This window comes from Perissodus microlepis, chromosome 13, assembly GCF_051167445.1.
Source record: "Perissodus microlepis isolate ML-2025 ecotype Zambia chromosome 13, ASM5116744v1, whole genome shotgun sequence".
Lineage (NCBI taxonomy): Eukaryota > Metazoa > Chordata > Actinopteri > Cichliformes > Cichlidae > Perissodus > Perissodus microlepis.
The window spans coordinates 4381856-4406516 of NC_140473.1; the positions used below are offsets into that span (position 1 = coordinate 4381856).

The 24661-nt window shown below is 39.5% G+C and overlaps 1 protein-coding gene across 3 annotated transcripts in view; it reads left to right on the forward strand.

Annotated features, from left to right (window-relative positions):
- The first annotated feature begins 1244 nt into the window (after positions 1-1244).
- Positions 1245-24661, forward strand: part of asrgl1 (asparaginase and isoaspartyl peptidase 1) — a 35989-nt gene continuing 12572 nt past the window's right edge. The window contains exons 1-2 of one of the 3 annotated variants that reach the window (XM_084947997.1): positions 1245-1322; positions 23841-24073. In XM_084947997.1, coding sequence (XP_084804123.1) covers positions 23878-24073 — 196 coding nt within the window. In that variant the 5' untranslated portion in view covers positions 1245-1322; positions 23841-23877. Of the gene's footprint in view, positions 1323-16708; positions 23634-23840; positions 24074-24661 lie in introns of those variants that run through there. The other 2 variants (XM_084947999.1, XM_084947998.1) reach the window with 2 other exon arrangements.

Sequence of the window (24661 nt, forward strand, 5' to 3'; positions counted from 1 at the left end):
GAATTTATTAGTGGAAGATTAAAGGTCAAAAAGGTCAGTCATCACAACCTTTTCACAAAGGGGCTTGTTGACCTTGGATGACCTCTAAAAACTTTAAATAATATCTTTAAAATGATAGCGGCACTAACAAAAAAATTTGCAGCACAAATGTAGTACAATTGACTGAGACAAATTTTGTTTGATTTCAAACAGTTGGGTGGGGGGCAACTTCACTCCGGTGTTATGGCAAAAACAACAACAAAAACCCCCACATCCCCACCTTTAACCCGTGACTTTGCCACACGTCGTCTCTTTTAACGCAACATGATTAATAAAGGAACAGAATTTCCTTTCATGTGTTATTGTTTAGGCTCGAATTGGTTTGATGTTTAAAGCCTCAAAGTGGGGAAATAATAACTCGACCCAAATCCATTAAAGCAAAAATAATGAGTCCATTTTTAAAATGTAAATACTAGAAGTACAGATATTGGTTTTAAAAAAATGGCTTTAGTTGGGATGGTGGCACTGTTGCCTCAGAGCAAGAAAGTCCTGAGTTTGATTTCACCACCTGGCTGGGACCTGTCTGTGTGGTGTTTTCATGTTCTCCCCGTGCTGCGTGGGATCTGTCCGGGTACTCCAGCTTCCTCCTACAGTCCCATGTCTTTGGACTGAATTTTAATTCAACATGTTTATGCAATTTTACTAATTTTGAACTTACATTATCTGTTTGCATGTCTGCATGTATTAGGGTGACTGTAAACTATCTGCAGGGTTACAGAATGCCTTAGAACATTAAAAGATAACCTTTACATTTGGGCATATCTTTTATAAAAGATTATATAGAGACAAAATTTCAAAAATATGCAGTCTTCGATTCAGCATGGTCAGTTTGGCACAGAGAGCTAGCAGAGTCTTAAAATTGCCTGGTACAGGTGTAGATTATTTGAACTGAGCCCTCATGGGCTGCAGTAAGTAAGCCACAATATAAAAGGAAATCAGCCAAGTTTGATTTCATAATAAAAACAAATCTGTATTAACAGACTTGGAATAAATTCAAAAAAGCACCACTCCAGTTTGTACCTTAAATAAATAATAACATAGTATAATTAAAATAGGCTAACAATCGTATAGACCAGATTTTTTATCAACACGTTCCCATTTGCAAATTTCACCTTTGTCGTGTGCTGCCATAATGTAAACACAAATATTGTTGGTCTAGTTTAAGGAATCATTTTTTATTATTTTGAAAGCGTCAATTTCGTATACCGGAAGTACGCCTGCTTCATCTGGACTTGATATTTTAAGGCGCAGACGCGTATGTGTTTGGATCTGTGTGCTGCGTGGTAAGTCAGCATATGTTTTTATGCTTACTTTCATGTCATCATACGTTCACGTTTTTCATACGTTGGCGGTGAAAAACCCGCGTGTCCGGTAGCGTGACGGAATAGTGAGGATTAGTTTGAGTGCACCGAGAATGATTTTCAGATTAGAATTTAAGAGACGTTGAATTTTATATACCATGAAGCCTGCTGGTTTGCTGTTACACGGTTAGACAAACTGACCCTCTTTTCCTTCGCTTTTCAGTTACCATATTTCGGTAACTAAATATTCAAATATTCCCTGTAACTAGAGCAGAGCCGGGTGCCTTCGTTACGGATAGGGTTGCCAACTCCCTGAAAAAGAAATATGGGACACCTCGTGGCCAGGGCCGGGCAACCCAGTTGTCTTCACCCTTCCCAGTGTGGTAGCTCTTTTTTTTGTGTGAAATTATTTTTTAACCATTTGACTTGAATTTGATTTAAGCAGATGCATATTCTTTGTGATATGACCACATGTGAAACAAATGATCATTTAGCCATTTATTTTTAGCTCAAAATGACAACATTAACACAGTAAAACAGGTCTCTTTCTTAAACAGAAGCCTGTCATGCTTAACTTTTGAGAATATAAGTAAATCTTTCTTTAAAAGAACTCTGTCCTGCTTAACTTAAAATTATATAAATTAATAGAAAACAATAGAACGAAAAATATTCTTGTAACTGTGCACATTTAGTGCATTTAGTACAATTGGCTTCAGTTGAGGTATTATTTCAGCTTTTCTAATGCTAATCAGCTGCTCCTGTTTGTAAACCTGCTTGTTCCCATGATTACGCATCTTAACTCATCATCATTATTCATCTATGTATTACTTTTATGTATTAGTCATCTATTTGTTGTAATCATCTATCCTTGCAGTTGTTTATTACACAAAATAAATGATATTATCACACTTCTGGCCACATAGCGCTGATATTCACTGCACATGCCCATATTAACCTTAACCAGAGGGTTTAAAAAAAACAAACCAGTGTTTACATACCATATCTGCTTCTGCCGTGGCCTGGTGGACAAAAAATCGGTTAAGGGTTCCCCGAGCTTTCACGCCCCTCATGTTCTTCATGTGCCCACCACTAGAAGCATGCCTATGGAAAAAGTGCGCCGGCACACAGTGCAGTGCGCTTTAAAGGTGTTATGACCTTTTTCCAGCCAGGTGTTTTCCTTTTCCCATTCCTCCCTGTACTTTTGCTCTAATGCTGGGCTTGTGCTGGGCTTACACTGTGCGATTTTTGGCCCATTTTGAGGCGATTTTTTGAGTCGTGCGACCGATTTGGTGATCGGCCCGATTTTGGCCTTCATCGTGCATCGTGTAGTATACGTGGGGTAACGAGAAGCGATTAACACCTCACGACCAGCTCCCGATCATCAATCGCTCGTGAGCCGCTCACACTGCTCACGCGCAAACACATAAACGTCGGTGAAAAAGACGGAGTAGCACAGCAGTGCAGCGTGTGATCTGGACACAAGCGATGGAGGCACAACTTGTAGAACTTTGGAAAGCTCATCCGAGCCTTTTCCATGTGGCATCACAAAATTATCACGACCACAACAACCGTGAAAATAGTTGGATTTACATTGCTGCTCAATCACAGCTGCCTGATCAATGTTTTTCATTAGCAATTTAGCAAAGTTGATGGTGGTGGTGTGTCTGTGTGAGTGAAAGACAGAGAGGGAGAGCGAGCGACAGATTTTCTGTTATAACCTTCATTTTATGGAGGCACAGTGTGAGCACTCGGGTCGCATCAGAGCATCGGGCGGTATAGTGTGAGACCCTGCATCGTGACCTACCAACTTCTAACCCCTGCGAGTCAATCGTGCAGTTTGAGCAGGAGCTGAATAACGTGACTGAAAAAATCGCACAGTGTCTGCCCAGCTTTAGGTGTACTGTCGTCCGAGACTTGCACCGCAGTGTCGGCGTTTGTTTCCCTGTTGGCCATGCTTCTTGTTGTGGTCATCTGTTGTCTTCCGGTATTTTCTCCGTAAGCGATCCTTCCTCGACCAATGAGATGAGCGGTAATCTGAATTGTCATAAGTGTGCTGTCAGCTCATTGGTCACAAAGCAGGAGAGGGGCTGGGAATTACGGTTTCAAACAAAGCGTTAATTCCATAAACATTTAGAGACTACTTTTGATTCTCACTGTATTACGGGACAAAGTGCGTCCCTTATTAGCTCAATACGGGACGTGTACTTTTGTTTCTAAATACGGGACGATTCCGTTTTTTAAGGGACGGTTGGCAACCCTAGTTACGGAGTAGTGATGTGCAGATCGATCCTGAAATATCGATTCCTCCGATACCAATCATTTATGTTCTAGAATTGATTCTCACATTAAAATATCGATATTTTAGTAATTTAGAGTAAATTTGTAGTTTATCATTAACAGGAACACAGTGGAAAGAAACTATAACATTCGGATCGTCTACATTCAAAGGAGCTACTTCCTCTTCCGCCTTTCATAGTCATGTGCGATATACGGCTGTATAAATGTCTCGCCGCCCCTTGGCGTGCGCACTAGTGATGTGCGATACCACTGATTTCCTTTCCGATCTGATACCAAGTAATATTCAGGGTGGTATCGACGATACTGATCCGATACCGATACTTTGTACAAAAACTTATTTTATTTATTGTATCTCAAATTATAGCGTCATAATGATTACAGGACATCAGATTACTTGTTCTTATCACTTAATAATGCAGAGTTCATCATATAGAAATAAAAAAAACTGAAGTTGTGCGCATTTTGAACACCTTGCCTGCCTGCAGCACTAAAGGACTCCGTGAGAGACGTCTGTCTCGCCCTAGCAGCACCTGTCCCTCTCCTCCTCTTCAGTTCGCCTCAACATATGCTTGTCATATTCTGTGATATGATTTACTCTGAGGTGTTTGACAAGGTTAGTGATGTTGCCACAACCATACATGCCAACCCTCACGATTTTTCCGGGAGAATCCCGAATTTCAGTGCCCCCCCGCCCACGAAAATCTCCCGGAGCCACCATTCTCCCAAATTTCTCCCGATTTTCCACCTGGACAACAAAATTGAAAAACCATGTTGCAGAATTCATAGCGCGGCCTAGCCAATTCCAGTTTCCACCAATGGCGGCAGGTACTTAGTTTTAATATTACTCTTATTTCTCTTTCTGGGTTGCAAAAAAACTTTTAACATATTTTCAGGTGAGATTGTAGCTGTGTAAACTTCAAATATCTGAGACGACCGACACATCGTTTTCAACCCCCCGCGGTCTTTCACTACTCGGGTTAAACATGATATATAAGTCACTTTGATAACTTAAAAATGTTATTGTTTGGCTTTTTCAGTGTTTTATTTGTTCGTGAGTAAATCAGTTTGGCTCAGTTATTAGATTAGATTAAATTAAATTTAACTTTATTAATCCCTCGGGAGGGTTCCTCCGGGGTTTTCACACAGCTGAATAAACGTCAAACAGAAAACTAATTAAACAAAGTGTGAGACGGTCGAGAGTTTACGTCAGCGCCCTGTTATATTTAGATAGCAAGGAGCAGACGGCAGAGTTTCACTCCACTCACCGCTCGTGACGTACTACCCGGCTTTCTTTAGACCGCGAAGGCCGGGTCCTCAGGTGGAAGCAGCCTCTGAATTCGGACACCCCCGCCTCACATATAGCTTTGGAAGCGCTGTCTGAGAGAAATGTTTACGTCCAGGGAGTTGGTAATGAGGATCCAGTACCTTAATTAGCTGCTTGAATCCTTCATTTTCGACCGTGTTTATTGGTAACATGTCTTTAGCAAGACAGTAGGCTATGGCATTCGTTATGTCGCTATGTCTCTTAGCTTTTTTGTCATATGGTAAGACGCTGGAGAAAGCCGACTCAATTGACTGTTGCTGCTTCGCAGGGATTCCCCTGGTTGTTTTCGATGACGAATTAGCACTTTCAGTCAGAGATTGAGCGTGCTCTAGTGGGTGGCACTGCTTCAGGTGATGAAAAAGGTTTGTTGTATTTCCAGACTTTGTGGGAACATGCTTTCGGCATAACTTACAGTGCGTGCTACTCTGTTTTTTGTCAGACTTCAAATAGCCGAAATATCTCCACACTACGGAACTTTTCTGGCCCTTCTTTTCGACAATCTCTTCGGCATTTGAACCGTCATCTGTGTTCTCTTTGGTAACGTGGTCACCCAAGCTCTCGGTTGATTTTTCTCTACTTGGTACACTCATTTTCTCCATTACCCGGTCGACACGGCGGTTAGCTGCTTCGCAAACAAATACGCACGTGCGGCTTGGCACTTGTGCTGTACGTAACAAGTCATGTGACGTGGTTCGGCTCTGCGCTACTTAATTTGGATTGGCTGTTCCTTTTTTTTTTTTTTTTTTTTTTTTTTTTAAAAAGAGGAAGAGAGAGAGAGAGATGAGGTCTATCGCGATAGTTGTATTTCCCTATCGAGAAGAAGTTATATCGCAATACATATCGTTATCGTTCTATCGCCCAGCTCTAATTAAAGATATTTCTTATAAATTAATACACAGAATTTATCCTTCTAAAGATTATCTTCAAAGCAAATTCAATTTAGACATTGATACAAGCTGTAGCTTTTGTAAAACTTTCAAGAAATCTACTACACATCTTTTTTGGTTTTGTAACCTTGTGCAAGATTTTTGGCAGAGTTTATGTGTTTTTATCTCAGAAAACGTATTTAAAGGATTTGTACTGTTTTCGAAATATGTTTTATTTGGTCTTGAATGTCGCAATGTTGGCAAAGGGAGGAAGTGACGTAAGATTTGCGCATGCGGGGTACCGATCGGGTTTCCGGTACGGATCGGGTAGCGACAGTCCGTGTCACTACCCGATCCGTACCGGAAACCTGATCGGTACCCCGCATGCGCGAAAGGTGTCTACTTCCGGTCGAAGCGTTTTACCATAGTTACAGGTCAGAGTATCTGTTAAGATGTTAAGAATAATAAGTATCTCTTAAAATGTTTCCAATAATGAAACATTTCAATATAATGTAGACAAAAACGAAAAATAAAAAGATAGTTACGGATCAGGATTCCCCGATCCTTACTGCGCATGTGCAGGGGTTTTCTTCTTCTTCTGTTCGTTTAATGGCAGTTTACTCCCCAGTATAAGAGGATACTGCCCCCTGCTGACCGAGCAAATGAACCCTATTGTAAACTGAATTAGCCCCATTACAAACGTGTGTTAAATTTGATTTAGTGATAGTCGAGTGTGTTTATGCTTGTCTGTGTGGAGAAGATTGATTGGAATAATGATGATGATGTCCGCTATCACTGTCAGTTGCCAGTAAACACTTCATCTGGCTGATGAATCTACACGTGAGATATTACAAAGTCTGTATTATTAACTCTGTAATTAGGCGCCATTCTTCTTATTTTATGGCGCTGTTGTTCAATCGGGGAACGCTCTCTGTTGAGGAGAAAAGCATGAATTTGTTTGTATACGGAGGTATCCATTGTTTAAATGTCCCGGTAGTCAAAAAGGAGGCAGAGCTGCTGAGAAATGCTAGCTAACTGGGCGCTAACCGTATCATTCAAATATATATATATTTTTGTATTTGTACAAATTAACAATTACAGCGCATATCTTACAAATCAAAAAGATATGTACAAGTATAAGTATAGGTGGTTAAGAACAAAACAGCCATCGAACAAAGAACAAAAGAACAGTATAGGTCAGAAATAACATAAAGCAGCATACAAGTACATTAAATGACCTTCTATATAAAGTAAAAAAAAAAAAATTAAAAAACAAAGAAAACAAAAACAAAAGTACGCACACACAGTCTAGCTACATCAGTTGAAAAGCAGCATCAAAAATTCAAGTAAGGTGTGAGCTTTATTTAAGTTACACTTGTCTAATGAAGCCTTCAATAGAAGGACTTCATTTTTAAAGCCAGCAAAAATCGGAGTAATTTTCAAGAAGCGACATTTATGAATGAAAAATATAGCAAATATAAATAAGTTCTTAATCCCAAATTCTATTTTCTTATTTTCTGTTTGTAGGCCAAATCCAATTACTTGAAAGGTTAGAGAAGGGCAGTCAATATTTTTAGAGGTTAACCAGTACTGAAAATCATCCCAAAAAGATCTGGAACTTTCACATGAATAAAAAAGGTGCTCTCTAGTCTCAATATCAGTGTTGCAAAAAGTGCATGCGTTCGTATCTATATTGAATTTCTTGTGAAGATAGTCCTTGGACGGGTATATGGCATTTAAAGTGATTTTCTTTTGCTTTTGGTGGAATTGGAAAAGAAAGACACTTAGTCAAAAACCTCGAATTTCCATCCAATCCTTATAAAAGATGGATTTTCTTTTTATCAATATACATCTGTTGTTCCAAATCGAATTTGTATGTGGAGAAAAATTATGCTTGTAAATCATATTCCAGTACTGGAGAACCTGTTTATGAAAATTGGATAATTTAATTGGTAATTTGGAAATTTCAATGTCACACTTTAAGAGAAATTCAATACCCCCAAGCTTCTCGAAAATTACTTTGGGGAAATAAAACGTCCATGTAGGATCTTATAAATACAACGAGCAAACTTAAATGTTTTAAAATGTTCGAAACTTATTTATGAAAGACTGCAACCATTTGAGTTTGATGGAACCATCAATTGCTTCGAAATCAATCGCATTCAAACCTCCTTCTTCAAATGACTTCACTACATCATTCTTCCTAATATAATGTTGCTTGTTTCTCCAAATGTAATTAAAGTGAATTTGATTTATATTATTGATTAGTCTTTTGGAAACATATAAGCATTGTGATGGATAAATCAGTCGAGAGATACCTTCTGTTTTAGTAAGCAAGACGTGTCCAAAGATGGAGAGGTCTCTTTGTAACCAGCTGATTAGGATCTTTTTAGATTTCTGGGTAATATGCTCAAAATTGAGATTTTCTCTTTTATTTGTGTTCTTTGAGATTATAATACCCAAATATTTAATTTCAGTTTTAATAGCTATGTTAAGAGAGATACTGGGTTTACAATCATGAATAGTTAATAATTCGCATTTTCTGATATTCAGGTACAAACCAGAGGCCTTTGAAAATAGTGAAATTTCATTTAGTGCAAGAGGAACCTGTGACATGTTCTTTAAAAACAGTGTAGTATCATCTGCTAATTGACTTATGATCAATGGGGCTCCCATCAAATTCAGTGGTTGAATATTTGGATTGTGTTTCATGAAAATAGCTAAAAGTTCCGTTACAATAATGAAAAGTAACGGAGAAGCTGGACACCCCTGATGGATTCCTCGACTGATGTTAAATCGTTTAGACGTTCCAAAAGGTAAAGAAATAGAACTATTGATGTCAGAGTATAATAAAGAAATTAAATCTATGAATTTTTTTTTACCAAAACCAAAATACTGTAAAGCTTTTAAAATGAAAGGATGTTCGACCGTATCAAATGCTTTATAAAAGTCTACAAAAAGAATCACACCATCATCTTCAATTAAGTGATTATAATCCAGTAGATCTAAAACCAATCTAATATTATTGTGGATAGAACGATTTTTAAGGAACCCAGATTGTGTTTCACTAATAATCTGATCTAAGCCGTCCTTTAATCCGTTTGCAATAACATGAGCAAGAATTTTATAATCTGTATTTAATAGAGTAATTGGTCGTAGATTATCGATTAATCTTTTATCTTTACCAGGTTTGGGAATAAGGGAGATAAGACCCTGTTTCATTGTCGTTGCTAATGTTTCATTACTAATGATTTCCTTAATAGTTTTGTAGAAAAATTATTTTATTTCTTTCCAGAAGAATTTATAAAAGATGGCAGTCAAGCCATCCTGACCAGGAGCTTTGTCCATTTTCAGTTTGTTTAAGGCTTGATCTAAGTCATCCAGTGATATATCAGAATCACAAATTTCTATGAATACAGAATCGATTTTTGGAATATAAGGTTCAATCTGATCAAAAAAGGTAAATGAATCAGTAATTAAGTATTTAGATGAGTATAAATTTGAATAAAATTTATGTATTTCTTCTGCTATAGTCTTATGATTTGTGCATTCTTCCCCATTTACAATTAATGTATTAATAGATTTCTTCTCTTGCCTCCGTTTCTCCAGATTGTAGAAATATGAAGCACTTTTTTCACCTTCTTCTATCCATTTTGCACGAGCTCTAATGTATGCTCCATGAGCCTTTTTCTTGTATAAATCATCTAATTGAGCCTGTAAAGACAAAAGGGATTTCTTATCAGCCTCTGACATAAACTGTCTATTACAATAGTTATTTATATTGTAAAGTAATTTACTTTCAAATTCCTTTTGTTGTCTACTTTTCATTTTACTAAACGTAATTGAAAATTCTCTAACTTTAAATTAAAAAAATTCCCATCTGTGTGTGTAAGTACCAATTGTTCCATCATTGCAAATTTTATGGAGGAGGTCTTTAACCATCTTAACATACTCATCATCAATTAACAGATCTGCATTGAATTTCCAGTAATCTTTTTTAAATTGTTTTATTTTCAGGGTTAAGTTTAAGAGTAATAATACTGTGATCTGTCAACAGGGCTGCTGAGATGGAAACATGTGAAACATATCTATATAGTAAAGTCGAGCCCAACCACAGATCTAATCTGGACATATTATTACCATTTGGTTTAATCCAAGAGAATTGAGTAACTCCAGGCTTTGTCTCTCTCCGTATATCACTTAAATTGTTTGAATCAATGAACTTTGTTAGAATTGGATTCCACTGATTAATACTGTATCTAGGAGGATTTCTATCCTGCCATTCATTTGGAACAAGATTAAAGTCACCGCCTAGTAATACATGGTCTGTGTGGTATAAAAGTTTATACTCTGAAAGGAATCTATTATTTTTTCCAGCATGAGCTTATTTAGAGTTACAGAGGAGTACCCATAAACATTTACTAGAATCACAAATGAACCATCAATATTCAATACAACTGCCAGCCAGTGTCCTAAATTATCAGCCTGAAAAGTCACGACCTTCCCTGGACATCGGTAGAAACAGAGAGCTACTCCAGCAGAGTGGTTGGATCCGTGGCTGAAGAGGATTTTTTCACCCCACTGATTTGACCAGAAGGTGGCATCAGCGTCACTTGAATGAGTTTCTTGTAGTAAGGCGCAATTCGCTTTTAGCCCTTTGATAAACATAAACATTGCTTTTCTTTTAACATTATCCCTGAGACCTCTAACATTCAACGACACAAAAGATAAACACGTGAGTAGCATTAAAAAAAAAAAACAAGAGTTCAAAATATTAGGAATATCAAACTTGAATATATACAAAAAAGAAAAATTTAGTTTAGGTGAAAGAACAGCAGTGCCGGCACCGCCTATCCCATTCAAAACTGTCAAACGTCCCTCTTTATGTAGAGTTCAGAGAATAAGTAAAAGTGAACACTTTTCAGCCATCCGCCAGAACGCGACGGCCGTTAATATAACCGACAGCTCCTTTGTAGTAAGCCTTCTCCCCTGCATTTCTGGCTTGCAAAATCTTTGGCCAAACTTTCTCCTTCTCCACACGATCCTCCTTCGTCAAGTCCTCGGCAAAACGGATTTTTTCACTCTCACAAATCTGAGCATTTTTGGACTTCTTCCATATTCCATCTCGGTGTAGGCGCTTTGTGAACTGAATTATGACTTGGCGATTTCTGCCCTCTTCTTTTCTTCCAATCCGGTGCACAGTGTCCACAATGTCCTCCATATTATCTGACCATTCTGGGGCGATCTTGGCGAGAATTTTGATCACCTCTTTTCTGATATCTTCGCCCATGCCTTCTTTCATTCCTTTAATCCTTAGATTCCACCTTCGTGAATACCGGCCTCGTTCTCTTGCCTTTTCTTTGAGTTCGTCAACTTCTCTCCGTAAGGTTGAGGCATCCTTCTCCAAACCCGCAATTTTATCTTTACAATCACGGACTTCAGCTGCATTGAATTCAATGGACTCAGCAAGACTGGCAATCAACGAGGCATTCTCCGATAATTTGTTGTTAATGTCCGCCATTTTGTCATCTTGTTTATCAAATCGCACGTGGAGAGCTTGAATAGCTGCCAGGATGTCGCTCGCTGTGGGACTGGGTTTAGCAATCTTTCTCGGATGGTCACCTTTAGACGGAGTCAAGAGAAGCAAGTCATTCATTTCCTTTTAAGGATGTGGCGGTGTAGATTTCGTGGCCCAACATATCCCAGAATGCATAGCGTGTGTCTGTGAAGGTTCTCAGTCATCCAGGTCATCGTAGTCAAAGGAGCTTGCAAAGAAAAGCGTCTGGACTTCTTTAAGTTACTTGAAGACGTTTCACCTCTCATCCGAGAAGCTTCTTCAGTTCTAAGGTCAAATGGTGGAGAGTCCCAGATATAAACCTAGTGGGAGTATCCCCCCACAGAGGGACAAAAGGACCCCCTGATGATCCTCTAATCGCCTGAGCCAAGGTGTGAAACTGGGTGTGGGTCCCAATCAGCCAGAGTTTCGGGTGTGTTCATTGTGAAACCTGGCCCCACCTTATCATGCGAATTCCTGAGGTCAGATGGCCCAGGATGTGAGTGGGCGTTAAGGCGTCTGGGAAGGGATCTCAAAACTGGATTATAGATGGCAGAGAGTTGGTGTCGTAAACGCTTTAATGCATAGCGTGGCGGTGGGTGTGGATAATTTTGCCGAAAATAAAAAAAACGGCACATGACCATGGATGGGCATGTGCTAAGGACAGTACCTGGGTACGATAGGCAGTGGGTACAACCACCTGAAAAACTGCAGACCAGTCTGCGTCTTCTGAGACCTCACTTGTCCATCTGCGCATCAGAAGACCTTCATCTGAGAAGTAAGCCAGCTTTTTCTTCTTGGCATCCTGTTGACTGAGGATAGAAGAATGACACTTGGATAGGGTTACATCATTTTTCTGTGCAGTATTGAACTCCTCTCGGGAGACTGGCAAATCCAGGATTGGTTGTGTTTTGTCAGCAGGTGGAATTTTGGCCTGAACCTTAGATCCAGAGGTAAATGCGATCACGTCATCAAAGGGATCTGACCTCATAAAGGAATCGGCCAAGTCAGGACCATACTTTTTTGCCTGGGCCCTCGTAACTACACAAGCCGGAAAAATGGCAGGCTGGTCTTGGGCTGAGTCAGCATCTAGACTCAGCTCGGGTCTGTCTAACACTTCAGGAACGGGCATGACCTTGCCTCCAGCAAGGTCATTACCTAGGATGAAGTCAATACCTGGGATAGGCAATGCAGAACGAATAGCCACTTTAACAATCCCACTGACTAAGGAAGACTGAATGTGAACAGTGTGCAAAGGGGCAGATACAAATCCGAGTTCTACTCCCTGGACAATAACACTGGACTGGCAAAATGACTCCTCAGAAAACGGTAAGACGTTTTCTCTAATGATGGACTGAGAGGCCCCTGTATCTCTCAGTATTTTTACTGGCTGTTGATCTTTTGGATTCCCAGTCAGTGAAACCACTCCCTCTAGAATGAATGGTTTGAAACAGGGATCAGGGTGGTTATTGTTCGGTTGAAATGCCCTCCCGTTCTCTGTAGCTTTAATCAGTCCCACCCCTTTTGGTTGTGAGGATAGTTGCTGTTTACGCTTTAATGCCTGACAATCTGCAATAAGATGACCCTTTTTATGGCAATAAAAGCATTCACGCTCACCGTGGGGAGGTGAAGGCAACCTCACTGGCCTCGCAGCAGAGCAACTAGACTCAAGCCGTGCTGAGCGCAAGGCTGTGGGCCTATCTGGATGGGAAATAGGGGTAAAAACATTCTTATGTGTTAACACAAACTCATCGGCCAACACAGCTGCTTTGGACATTGACGTCACCTTCTGTTCATTTAAGAACATTATGAGTCTCTCAGGTAATGAATTTTTAAAATCCTCCAGTAGCATTAACTCGCGCAGAGACTCATAATCATCCCCAACTCCGTTAGCAGCACACCACTTATCAAAAAGAGCCCCTTTTTCATGTGCAAACTCCACATATGTTTGACTGCTGGACTTCTTGTGGTTCCTAAATTTCTGCCTGTAGGCCTCAGGTACCAGTTCATAGGCACGTACAATTGTTTCCTTCAACACTTCATATTTCATGCTCTGCTCTAACGAAAGTGAAGCTACTACCTCCTGAGCTTTGCCCATTAATTTACACTGAAGTAAAATAGGCCACATATCTCTTGGCCAGTTCAGAGCAGTAGCTACCTTTTCAAAAGTGTTGAAATATGAATCTACCTCAGTCTCACGAAAGGTAGGTACTAGAGCAATATTTTTGCTAACATCAAAACTTTTTGGGGAGACTTTTGGGGTTTCTTTAGTGGCATCCGTTTTCTGCCCTGATGACACCTTCAGTGCTTCTACTTCAAGCTGCTTTAACCTGATTTCCTTTTCAGCTTCTATCTCAAGCTTACGGATCTCCAGCCGGAGATCATAATCTGCTTTACGCACCTTATCCTTCTCTTGTGCCTCCAACTGTAAACGTAGTAAGCGAACCTTAACCTTTGCATCACTGCTAGATATTTGGGATTCTGGAGTGAAAGGCTTAAAGCGAGGCAGAGTTTGGGGAGCCGCTTCTAACTTAACTTGGGCACCCGGAGGTGTAGCAAGTAGCGCTTGCTCTTCAGTTCTCTCTGGAGAAGCTGGATTAGCAGAGGCTCCAGGGGAAGCTAAAGGGTCCTGAGAAGGTACCTCAGTTGTAGCAGGGCTAATTAAAATACCCAACTCGATTAACCCCTCCAACAAAGCCTGCTTAATATCCTTCTTCACTCCATATTTTGGTACGGAAAGGTTATACTGGGCAGCAATACTTAATAAGTCATCTTTGCGACACAAGTCAATTTTTTCAACGCTAGGTTGATTAACAAAATCAAGGAGGTCAAAACTCATCTTCAACCGCAACCATGAAACGTGGCCACCCTAAAATCACAACACACTTTCATTAATTTAGGTTGTCTACAGTATAAAAAGATCCCGGACGAGCCCCCACTTGTGTTACGTCCCCCCCACCATGGTGGTGGCAAAGGCAGGAAGGAGACAGCAACACCGGACAACCACAATCAATGAAGGAGGATGACAACAGGACAGTTAAGAATCAGGCAGGATTTATTGGAATCTATAAGAAAAAAGGTGGGGGAGGAGGACTGGGCGGTTGAGCCAAATCAAAGAAAGTAATACAACAAAAAGAGGTCGAGAGCTCCCAGGGCCTAACTAAAACAAAAATGCAAAACAAAAGGCCTTTCTAGCTGCTCGACAAAAGGTCAGTGAAAACATACAAAAGTGGCATCAACCGCATAACCTAGTGTGTCTAACAGTTTGAAACCTGCAACCAGTGTATAGGGTACCCCAGCTTACCTGTCCAGCCTCCCACCACACATAATACAAAGAAGCCTGTTCGCAAATGTTTGTCATAGCAGAAGCCAGCAGCCACCAGCTGGCCAGGGAGCTGCTCATTTGTAGTGATCCTCGGCGTGTGATTGGCCAACTGGACCCAAACCAGCCAACAGACACATGCCAATCAACTTCGAACTGGCCAATAGGTGGAGGCTTGACACATGAAAGATAAATAGAACACAAAAGCAAAGCCACATCTCTTGGCACGTAACACTATCAGAAACAGTTTTCACAGCTCGTACATTTTGTTTTTACACATATATGTAAGCACTGAGAGAAATTTAGTAATGCCAACATATTAAAAGAACAATATTTGTCTCATATATAATACATCTATATATACACTGTCAAAGATACTTGTCTTTGAGTGAAGATTTAAGGTGATAGGAAATATAAATAAATGCAACTTGAATCTTTGACCCAGAGTTCAAGCTCACTGCTGTAATATATCCTGTAATATATATCATAATAATCTGACAATACATATAATATTGTCCATATTATATTTACATTACCACAGTGAGATGATTTTAGTCTCATGAACAACATTAGCTAATTGTTATTTACTAACTAATCTTGAAATGACTGTTCAGTACAGAAATGAAGCCCAACAATCATGTTTTACAGTCCCGTGGTCTCAGCCTCAGATACTCAACTAATCACAGTGATGTCATGACAAAAATGAATGACAATGCTGTATGTAACATTTCTCGCGGTTAGTATCATGGTTGCTAGGCAACCTGAACAGCACGACGAAGGCTAGACCGTCTCATTTCACAAGCCTCTCACTTCTGCACTTCTCATACTTATAGTACGCACCGTACGTAGTACATGTAGTGCGCGTACTTCAAGCGTGCAGACCCTGAATTGGGACACAGCCGTGGTTTGCGACACATGTGGCAAAAAAGTGCTCCAAGAGTGAGGTGTTGTGGCCATACTAGGGAGACATTCAAAAGACCTGTTTGGGGGGGTGTCAAAATTCAGAGGCTGCTTCCACCTGAGGACCCGGCCTTTGCGGTCTAAAGAAAGCCGGGTAGTACATCACAGGCTCCCTCGGTGGAGTGAAACTCTGTCGTCTGCTCCTTGCTATCTAAAATATAACCGGGCACTGGCGTAAACTCTTCTGTTTTAATCATTTTCTGTTTGACGTTTATTCAGCTGTGTGAAAACCCCGGAGGAACCCTCCCGAGGGATTAATAAAGTTAAATTTAATTTAATCTAATCTAATAACTTTAATCTCAGCCAAACCGATTTAATCACAAACAAATAAAACACTGAAAAAGCCAAACAATAACATTTTTAAGTTATCAAAGTGACTTTTATATCATGTTTAACCCGAGTAGCAAAAGACCGCGGGGGTTTGAAAACGATGTGTCGGTCGGCTCAGATATTTGAAGTTTACACAGCTACAATCTCACCTGAAAATATGTTAAAAGTTTTTTTGCGACCCAGAAAGAGAAATAAGAGTAATATTAAAACTAAGTCGCTGCCGCCATTGTTGGAAACTGGAACGCTATGAATTCTGCGATATGGTTTTTCAATTTTGTTTTCCGGGTGGAAAATCGGGAGAAATTCGGGAGAATGGTGGCTCCGGGATTCTCCCAGAAAAATCGGGAGGGTTGGCATGTATGGTTGTGGCAACATCACTAACCTTGTCAAACACCTCAGAGTAAATCATATCACAGAATATGTCGAGCGTATGTTGAGGCGAACTGAAGAGGAGGAGAGGGACAGGTGCTGCTAGGGTGAGACAGACGTCTCTCACGGAGTCCTTTAGTGCTGCAGGAGGGCAAGCTGTTCAAATAGGCACAACTTCAGATTTTTTATTTCTATATGATGAACTCTGCATTATTAAGTGATAAGAACAAGTAATCTGATGTCCTGTAATCATTATGACGCTATAATTTGAGATACAATAAATAAAATAAGTTTTTGTACAAAGTATCGGTATCGGATCAGTATCGTCGATACCACCCTGAATATTACTTGGTATCAGATCGGAAAGGAAATCAGTGGTATCGCACATCACTATTACGGAGTCGCGTAAATAGGGCATTGTCACATGACCCATGTGCGCCTTCAGATAGGTCCTGGAAGCATTAAGCCAGCAATTCGAGTGTGTGAATTGTATTTTAAAAATGCACGATAGATATTCAAATAAATATTCCCCTTTCGAGACGGGGCTACGTTCACACTGCAGGCGAAAGCGCATCAAATCCGATTTTTTTGACCCTATGCGAGCCATATCCGATCATGGTATGACAGTGTGAACGGCACAAATCCGATATTTTCAAATCCGATCTGGGTCACTTTGGTATGTGGTACTGAATCCGATACATATCTGATGTTTTAGAAAGCGACTGCTGTGTGAATGGTCAGGTCGCATTAAATCCATCTTTTACGTCACTGACACAAGACAGCTGTCTTGTGTCAATCTAGACGCCAGAATCCAAATCTAGACGTGTCTAGACGCCAATTATCAGCGCCGGAGAAGCCCCCGAGAAGACATCGCGAACCCTTCGTGGCCATCCAGTGTAGATGTTAGTGAAACTGTTGGGAAGACAACGTTGGAGAAACGTGAACATTTTATTTGTACTGTATAATCTGCAGATTCTGACAGAAATGTGCAACTATCCTTTGAAGCACCGCTCCTCTCTTAAACAGCAATAAGGATAATTATAAGGTTATCTACATTATTATGTAAATAACAAAATAACTTAAAGCAAAAATTGGGAAACGTAAAGTCCGAAGTCTTTATATTAAGGGCCATCAGTCAAACAATATTGTTTGGTCTGGGTCTAAACAGAGCGCGTTGTGTGTGACGTCTTCTTTTGCGCATGCGGGCCGCTTTGAGCATTCACACTAGAGTGCGTTTGCTGTCGCATTTTATTTGTAGTGTGAACAAGCAGACAAAAAAATCGGATTTGATCAAAAAATCAGAATTGAGCAATAAGACCTGCAGTGTGAACGTAGCGATAAGATTCTGCCTGTAAAATGATTTAAAAATTCTTCACAAAGAGCTAAGGAAGCCAGTCTAGGTGTTACAGGACAGGGATTAATCAATGAGTTAAAGGTTTTAAATAAAAAATGTGGATTGTGACTGTTATCCGTAATGACAGCCGACAGGAAACCTGCCTTAGCCAACCTAACAGATTTCTGGAATTCCAGGCGGGTCCTGCGAAGGATGTCAAAAGACAGCTGGAGCTTATCATTTTTTCCACCGTCTTTCAACTTGCCGGAAAATGCGTCGTAGAGCACGTAAAGACTCATTTAACCATGGTTGAGGGCAGCTTCTAAGCTGTTTTACCTTTATAGGGGCCACAACGTCCAGTAAAGAAGAGCATGTAGAGAGGAAGGAGTTAGCAAAATCATCAACTGGAGAGGGTGTAGAACAATTAATGTCAGGAAGAACAGATTTGGAGAAAGCAGCCGAAAATTCAGCCACAGTCGCAGGATTGATTATGCACACAAGACGTCGAGGACCCTCAAAGTCCTGGTCCATTTTGCATAACTCAGCATCAAAGATGACTGGGAAATGTTCAGAGATTCCAGTGTTGCTAATGTCCCTGATACAGATGTCCAGTCCATAAGAAAAACTCAAATCAAGGGTATGTCCTTTGAAGTGGGTAGGTGCATTAACCCACTGGCTGAGATTAAAACAGTCAGCTAAGGCTAAAAAATCCTTAGCAAACACATCATCTTTACAACAAATGTGAATGTTAAAATAGCCAGTGATAAGAACACGATCATAATTTAAACTAGAAAGTGCATTTTCTGAAGAAACTGCAGTGTGAATGCTTGAATCTGAATGTATGCACTGAAATGAATTAATTGCTGAATTTAAGTTAAAAATTTTGAATGAGATGAAAAAAAATTGAATTTTTAACCTGAAAACAAAAGTGCTAAAAGCTGATGTTCACACAGAAGAAGTTGTAAAATAGCTGAAAATTTTTTAAATGTAAATTACAAAAACCTAAGAAATGAGAAAAGAAAATTTAGAGTCAAAAAACATCTGAATGAATATTAAAAGTTCATATTCTTTAAATCACTGAATGACTAAAATGTGATCCCTCCACTTGGATCCACACAGTTTAAAAAGTTTAAATAAAGACACAGTGTTGGAAAGAGAACAACAATGGCTATGATTTGAGGGTAAAATTATAGCTGTAGAGCAAACACTGTGGACACAGCAGCAGTTGAAAGAGAAGTGTTTAAGATGAATCTTGGCAGAGTGAGACAGAGCTCTAAGCAGGCAGGTGTGAGCCTGGTTGCTATAGTGACTGCACCCAATAGCTCCATACACACGCACACAGACGTGCACCTCACTTCTGCTGCTTAAAATGAACAGAAACGTCAGCCCGAAACAAATCATTCCCAAATGAAAAGTACAAGTCGTATTGACAAAATTCTTTCACTGTGAGTGGCAGCAATGTCTAGTCTACCAAATCTCAGTTTTCATGCCTGTGGAGTTTATTATACGGACGTGGTGACAGTGTAAAGACAGCCTGTACTTCTGATTTTCAAACAAACTTTCTGAGCCATTTTAACATTGGAGTCTATGGAAGAGTTGGAGGGAGGAGGCTGTGCATTGGTGACATTTATGAAAGAACCATAACACCTATTACAATAATAAACACATTGGATGACAGAGGACAGCGATGGCTACATTTTGAGGGTAAAATCATACCTGTAGAGCAAACGCTGTGGACACAGTAGCAGTTTAAAGAGAAGATTTTAAGATTAATTTTTTTTTCTCCTCTCACTCTACCAGTTGAGCTGTCTCACTCTAGCGCCAACATTCCGTCCCATACACACCCATTATAAACTCTGAAACGGCTGAAAAAAAAGGATGAAACTTAAACTGGAACTGAAGAAAAAGTATAATAGATATTGAAAAGATAAATACAAGTTGAATAGTTGAATATCTTGTCTTCGTTTTAAAGTTTGAATGAAGGCTCTACGTCAATGTATGTGGAAGTAGATACAGTTTAAAGAGGAGTAAGTTGAATGAGAATTTGAAGGGTCTCTCCATTGAAATACATGGGAAATTTTTGTTGAATAAAGTTGAATAATTTTAAAAATATAAATGTTAAAAATGAGAAAAATAGAAGCAGTCATGTCCAAAAGAAGAAGAATCTAACGGTGTATGAATGGTTTTTCTAAGTTGAACGGTTTTGAAGGAGATAGACGGCAAAAAACGTACGGAATAAAATAGAATAAAGATTCGAAGAACAATACTTTTCAAGCATTCACACTAATAAAGAGATGCTAAAAGGTCAGCAAAATTGTTAATGAAAGTCTTATTATATTTCGGGGGATGGTAAATCACAACACAGAGAGTCCACCACTTGCTAATTTTACTGAATCTGTGGAAGCTCCTCCATAGCCACCACCAAACAACTGAGTTATTTTTACACATCTGCCAGCATCTGGCCAATCCTCCACCTTTCATTGTTTATACCGTTACGGTAAAAAAACAACAACAAAAAAACATGGGCCCATAAAAACCAAAAATTACCATGGTCTCATATGACCACATGACTTTCACCCATGCTTCCTCTGGATTATCCAGATGGTCACTGGCAAACTTCAGACGGGCCTGGACATGTGATAACTTGAGCAGGGGAAACTTCCGTGCCATGCATGATTTGAGACCATGATGGCGTGGTGTAGGGCTGGGCTATATCATACCCTTCATGGTAATACCGGTGTAATGTTGGGCAACGATAGGAAAATGAAATATCGCGATAGAATATGGGTAAAACGCGCATGCGCAGTGCCTTTGCTTTCATACGCACATGGCAGTGACAGAGAATGAGAAGAACGAAAGTGGATCGTTGAATGAAACGGATGAACCAGAACTGGTTTGTAAAAATGCTGCAACTTCAGTGGTGTGGAACGGGTTTAGCTTTCGTCCGTCAGATACACAACAAAGCACTATTTTTGGTAGAGCATGCTAGCGGAACGATGTTATTACTGTGTTTTTTGGAAAATATGGCACACTTAAAATCAATTCTTTGATTTTTCTGAAAATCGACAGTGCCCCTTATAATCCCGTGTGCCTTATGTATGAATTCTGGTTGTGTTTACTGACCTCGAACAGATTTTATGTACACGCGCTCAAAAATCTGTCAAATGTTTTAGTACGACTTTGCTAAGCTTACAAAGCCACACCGCTTGATGGATTGTCAGAGCATTACGGCTATCGTAGGCAGGAGCCTCGCGGAGTGATACGTACAGTGCTTCAACATAATATTACCGTATTGTGTGTATAAGCTCTTTTTAAGTTTTGTGGATATTATACATTCTTATGCTGAGGATATGTCGGCCAATTTTCACTGGAAATGCCTTTTGGTTAAACTTTCAGCAAGGAATTTGCACTGTTAAATTTTTATATAACTTTAATGTACATAAAAACAGCTGCTTGTTTAACCCTCCTGTTATGTTGCGGGTCAGATTGACCCAGAACAGAAGAGATGTCACATGTCATCTGCATTACTACAGAAAACGAAAAAAATCAAAATTATAAAAGAAAATTGTAAAATAATCAATACCAGTGTTTCTGACACTTTTGGATGAGTAAACATGCCCCGGGTCAATTTGACCCAGGAACACTATGTTCCTGAACACCCTGCTCTAGCGTGGTGTTTAGGAACACTATGTTCCTGAACACCCTGCTCTAGCGTGGTGTTCTACTGACAGTGGCCTTTGAAACTGTGGTCCCAGCTCTCTTCATGTCATTGACCAGCTCCTCCCCTGTAGTTCTGGGCTGATTCTACAATCTACAATTTTGTCTCTGGCGTCTTTTAACAGCTCTTTGGTCTTGTCCATGGTACTAGTTGGAGTCTGACTGACTGTGGGGTGGACAGGTGTCTTTAAAGAGTTCAGACAGGTGCTACTAATTTAGATTAATAAATGGAGTAGATGTGGACTTTTTAAAGGTATGGTAACAGGTCTTTGAGAGCCAGAATTCTTGCTGATTGCCAGGTGTTCAAATACATATGTGCAGCAGTGCTTTGCAATTAAATTATTTAAAAATCATGCAATGTGATGCAAAAAGTGCTTTATTGAAAGTTTTGTTGTGATTGAAATGTGAATCCAGAGTTTCTTTTCCCAATGAAACATTTAAAAATATATCTCTTTGTATGTTCTGCTTACATGTGCACATTACATTGCTCAACATCATGCAATAAACCTTGCACCTTTGGGTAAACTACTCTTTCACTCTAAAGAAGGTCGATTAGGTTTATCTGGACGTAGCGTTTTTAGTGGAAGAAACATTTCGTCACTCATCCCAGTGACTTCTTCAGTCTCAGCTGACTGCAGGCTTTCCCAATCTTATAAAGGTTTTTATAAGGTTAGGATTTGGGGATTTACTTACCTGGATGACTGAGCATGCATCAGGCTACTCTTTCACTCATTTTCAGTCCAGTTGTTGTACCTGACCATTTTCAGAGGAATGTTTTTGTTTGTTGAGCCACTTAACACTTCTGAACACTTTCCCATTCAAGCAGTATTCTGATCCTGATTAAAACCGGTGACTGCCTGACAGAATCCATTTTAAAGTGCACCAAAATTAGTGCTGTCAGCGTTAATCTCGTTAAAATGACGTTTACGCCATAACCGCATTTAGGGCTGTGCGATATGACCAAAATCTCATATCCCGATATAAGACATCTATAACGATATAAATCACAAAAATGTAACATTTTTTTTGTAAATTCTGTGAATCTCGGGCAGCTTGACTTGCGTGAAGTGTTTCCAGCTGCGCGTCATGTACCTGGAGTCGAGTGTTTTAACCGATGCATGAAACTATACATTTTTAGACATAAGTTGTAATGGCCGCCGTTTTCTTTGTGAGTATTTATTACACAGCGTGCTGCGGGGAAAAGCCTGTTCTAACGTTTGAGTCTAAGGTTTATTTTTTAGCACCTGGCGGCTCTCTTTTGCTTCTCATCCAAAAATACTCTGCATACTCTTTCATGTGATTCAGTTTATTTTGAAAAGTCTCAACAGGATCTTGAGCTTTATTGTGAAAGGTTTATGTGGAAAATAAACAAGCGGACACGCGATGGTTTTACCGTTATTGTTGCTAAGGACAACGCATAAAAACAGGCGCTTGTCTGTCGGTAGTGTGGTTATATTAAATATAAGAGAAGGAGAGAACTTTAAGGAATTAATATAGCCACTACAGTGACCATCAAAACGATGAAAAAATATTGCCGTAAACAGTTTATTTTGCGACACCATGAAACAAACGATAGCATAAAATGAAACGATAGATGTTTTTATATCGTCATCCGATATATATCGTTATATCGAACAGCCCTACTGAATAATGGATGGAATCGATATGGGACCTTTTGAATCGGAATTGAATCCATTCTAGAAATCAGTGATGATACCCAGCCCTATTAACAAGCTAACGTGTTGACGCAGTGCAGCCCCTGAGCTAACTTGCTAACGGAGAGTTGCTGTGTTAATGCCGTTATGGCATTAACGGTATTTTAACGAGATTAACGCTAATAGCACTAACCAAAACACAATCCCCAATCCCCCCTCCCCCCCCGCTCCCCACACACACACACACACAAGTTAGTTGACTCTGCAATGAAAGCTGAGTTTGACAGGCTTAAAATCCTATTATTGCACCAAAATGGGGGATTCCCATAGAACTGGCATATGCTGGCATAAAAAACAAAACAAGAAAACAGCCTCGCTGTTAAAGAGAAGCTCTTCACCAAAACATGCAAATGATTTACCAGTTGGAGATAAAGTTTATGAATTTCTGGAGTTTGACCCCATTCACCTTCAGGTCAGCACGCAGTTTTACTTGCACAACATACCCATTTGTTCTCATTTCTCTGCTCATCAAACTCTGAGTTACCTGGGGATCTGCCACATTTAGGTATATTTTTTTTGTTTTGTTTATTTCTTTGTTTCTTAACAGAAGTCCAGAATATTTGTGCTTTTTTTATCATCTGTTAAGCAGTGTTTGTGCTGCAGTCTTATTTTGTAAAAAGACATGTTGGCCTTTTTATACCTGTTGCTTAACATAACCCGTGTGTGTGTTTGTGTACGTGTGTGCGTTAAAAATATCTGTTTGTGCTGAAAGATTCACCAGATATTATTTGAGTGACACTTCTTGCCAGATGACTGACCTCTTGCCAGTGGTGGTGGTGCATGGAGGGGCAGGGTTTGTCCCAAAGGAGCGGTTGGAACTGTCCATTTCAGGGGTTTGTGCAGCAGTGCGGACAGGGTACGCTATCCTCAAGGGAGGGGGCAGCAGCATGGATGCTGTGGTGGAGGCTGTGAGCCAGATGGAGAATAACCCTGCCTTCAATGCAGGTAATGGAGAAACTCAGAATTTTGTTAAATATTTTCACTTACTGTATATATATGTGTGTGTGTGTGTGTGTGTGTATATATATATATGTATATATGTGTATATATATATGTGTATATATGTGTATATATATATGTGTATATATGTGTGTGTATATATATATGTGTGTGTGTGTGTATATATATATATATGTGTATATATATATATGTGTATATATGTGTATATATGTGTGTGTATATATATATATATATATATATATATATGTATATGTATATATATATATATATATATATATATATATATATATATATATATATATGTATATGTGTGTGTGTGTGTGTGTATATGTGTGTGTGTGTGTGTATATGTGTGTGTGTGTGTGTGTGTATATGTGTATGTGTGTGTGTGTGTGTGTGTGTATGTATGTGTGTATATATATCAGGGCTCTAGACTAACTTTTTGCCATGGGCGTACCGGTACGCCTAACTTTAAAAAGTTAGGCGTACCGGCACAAAAGTTAGGCGCACACAAATTTTATAATAATTTATATAATATAATGTGTTTTTCTGGATACACTGTGCTTTTTCAGC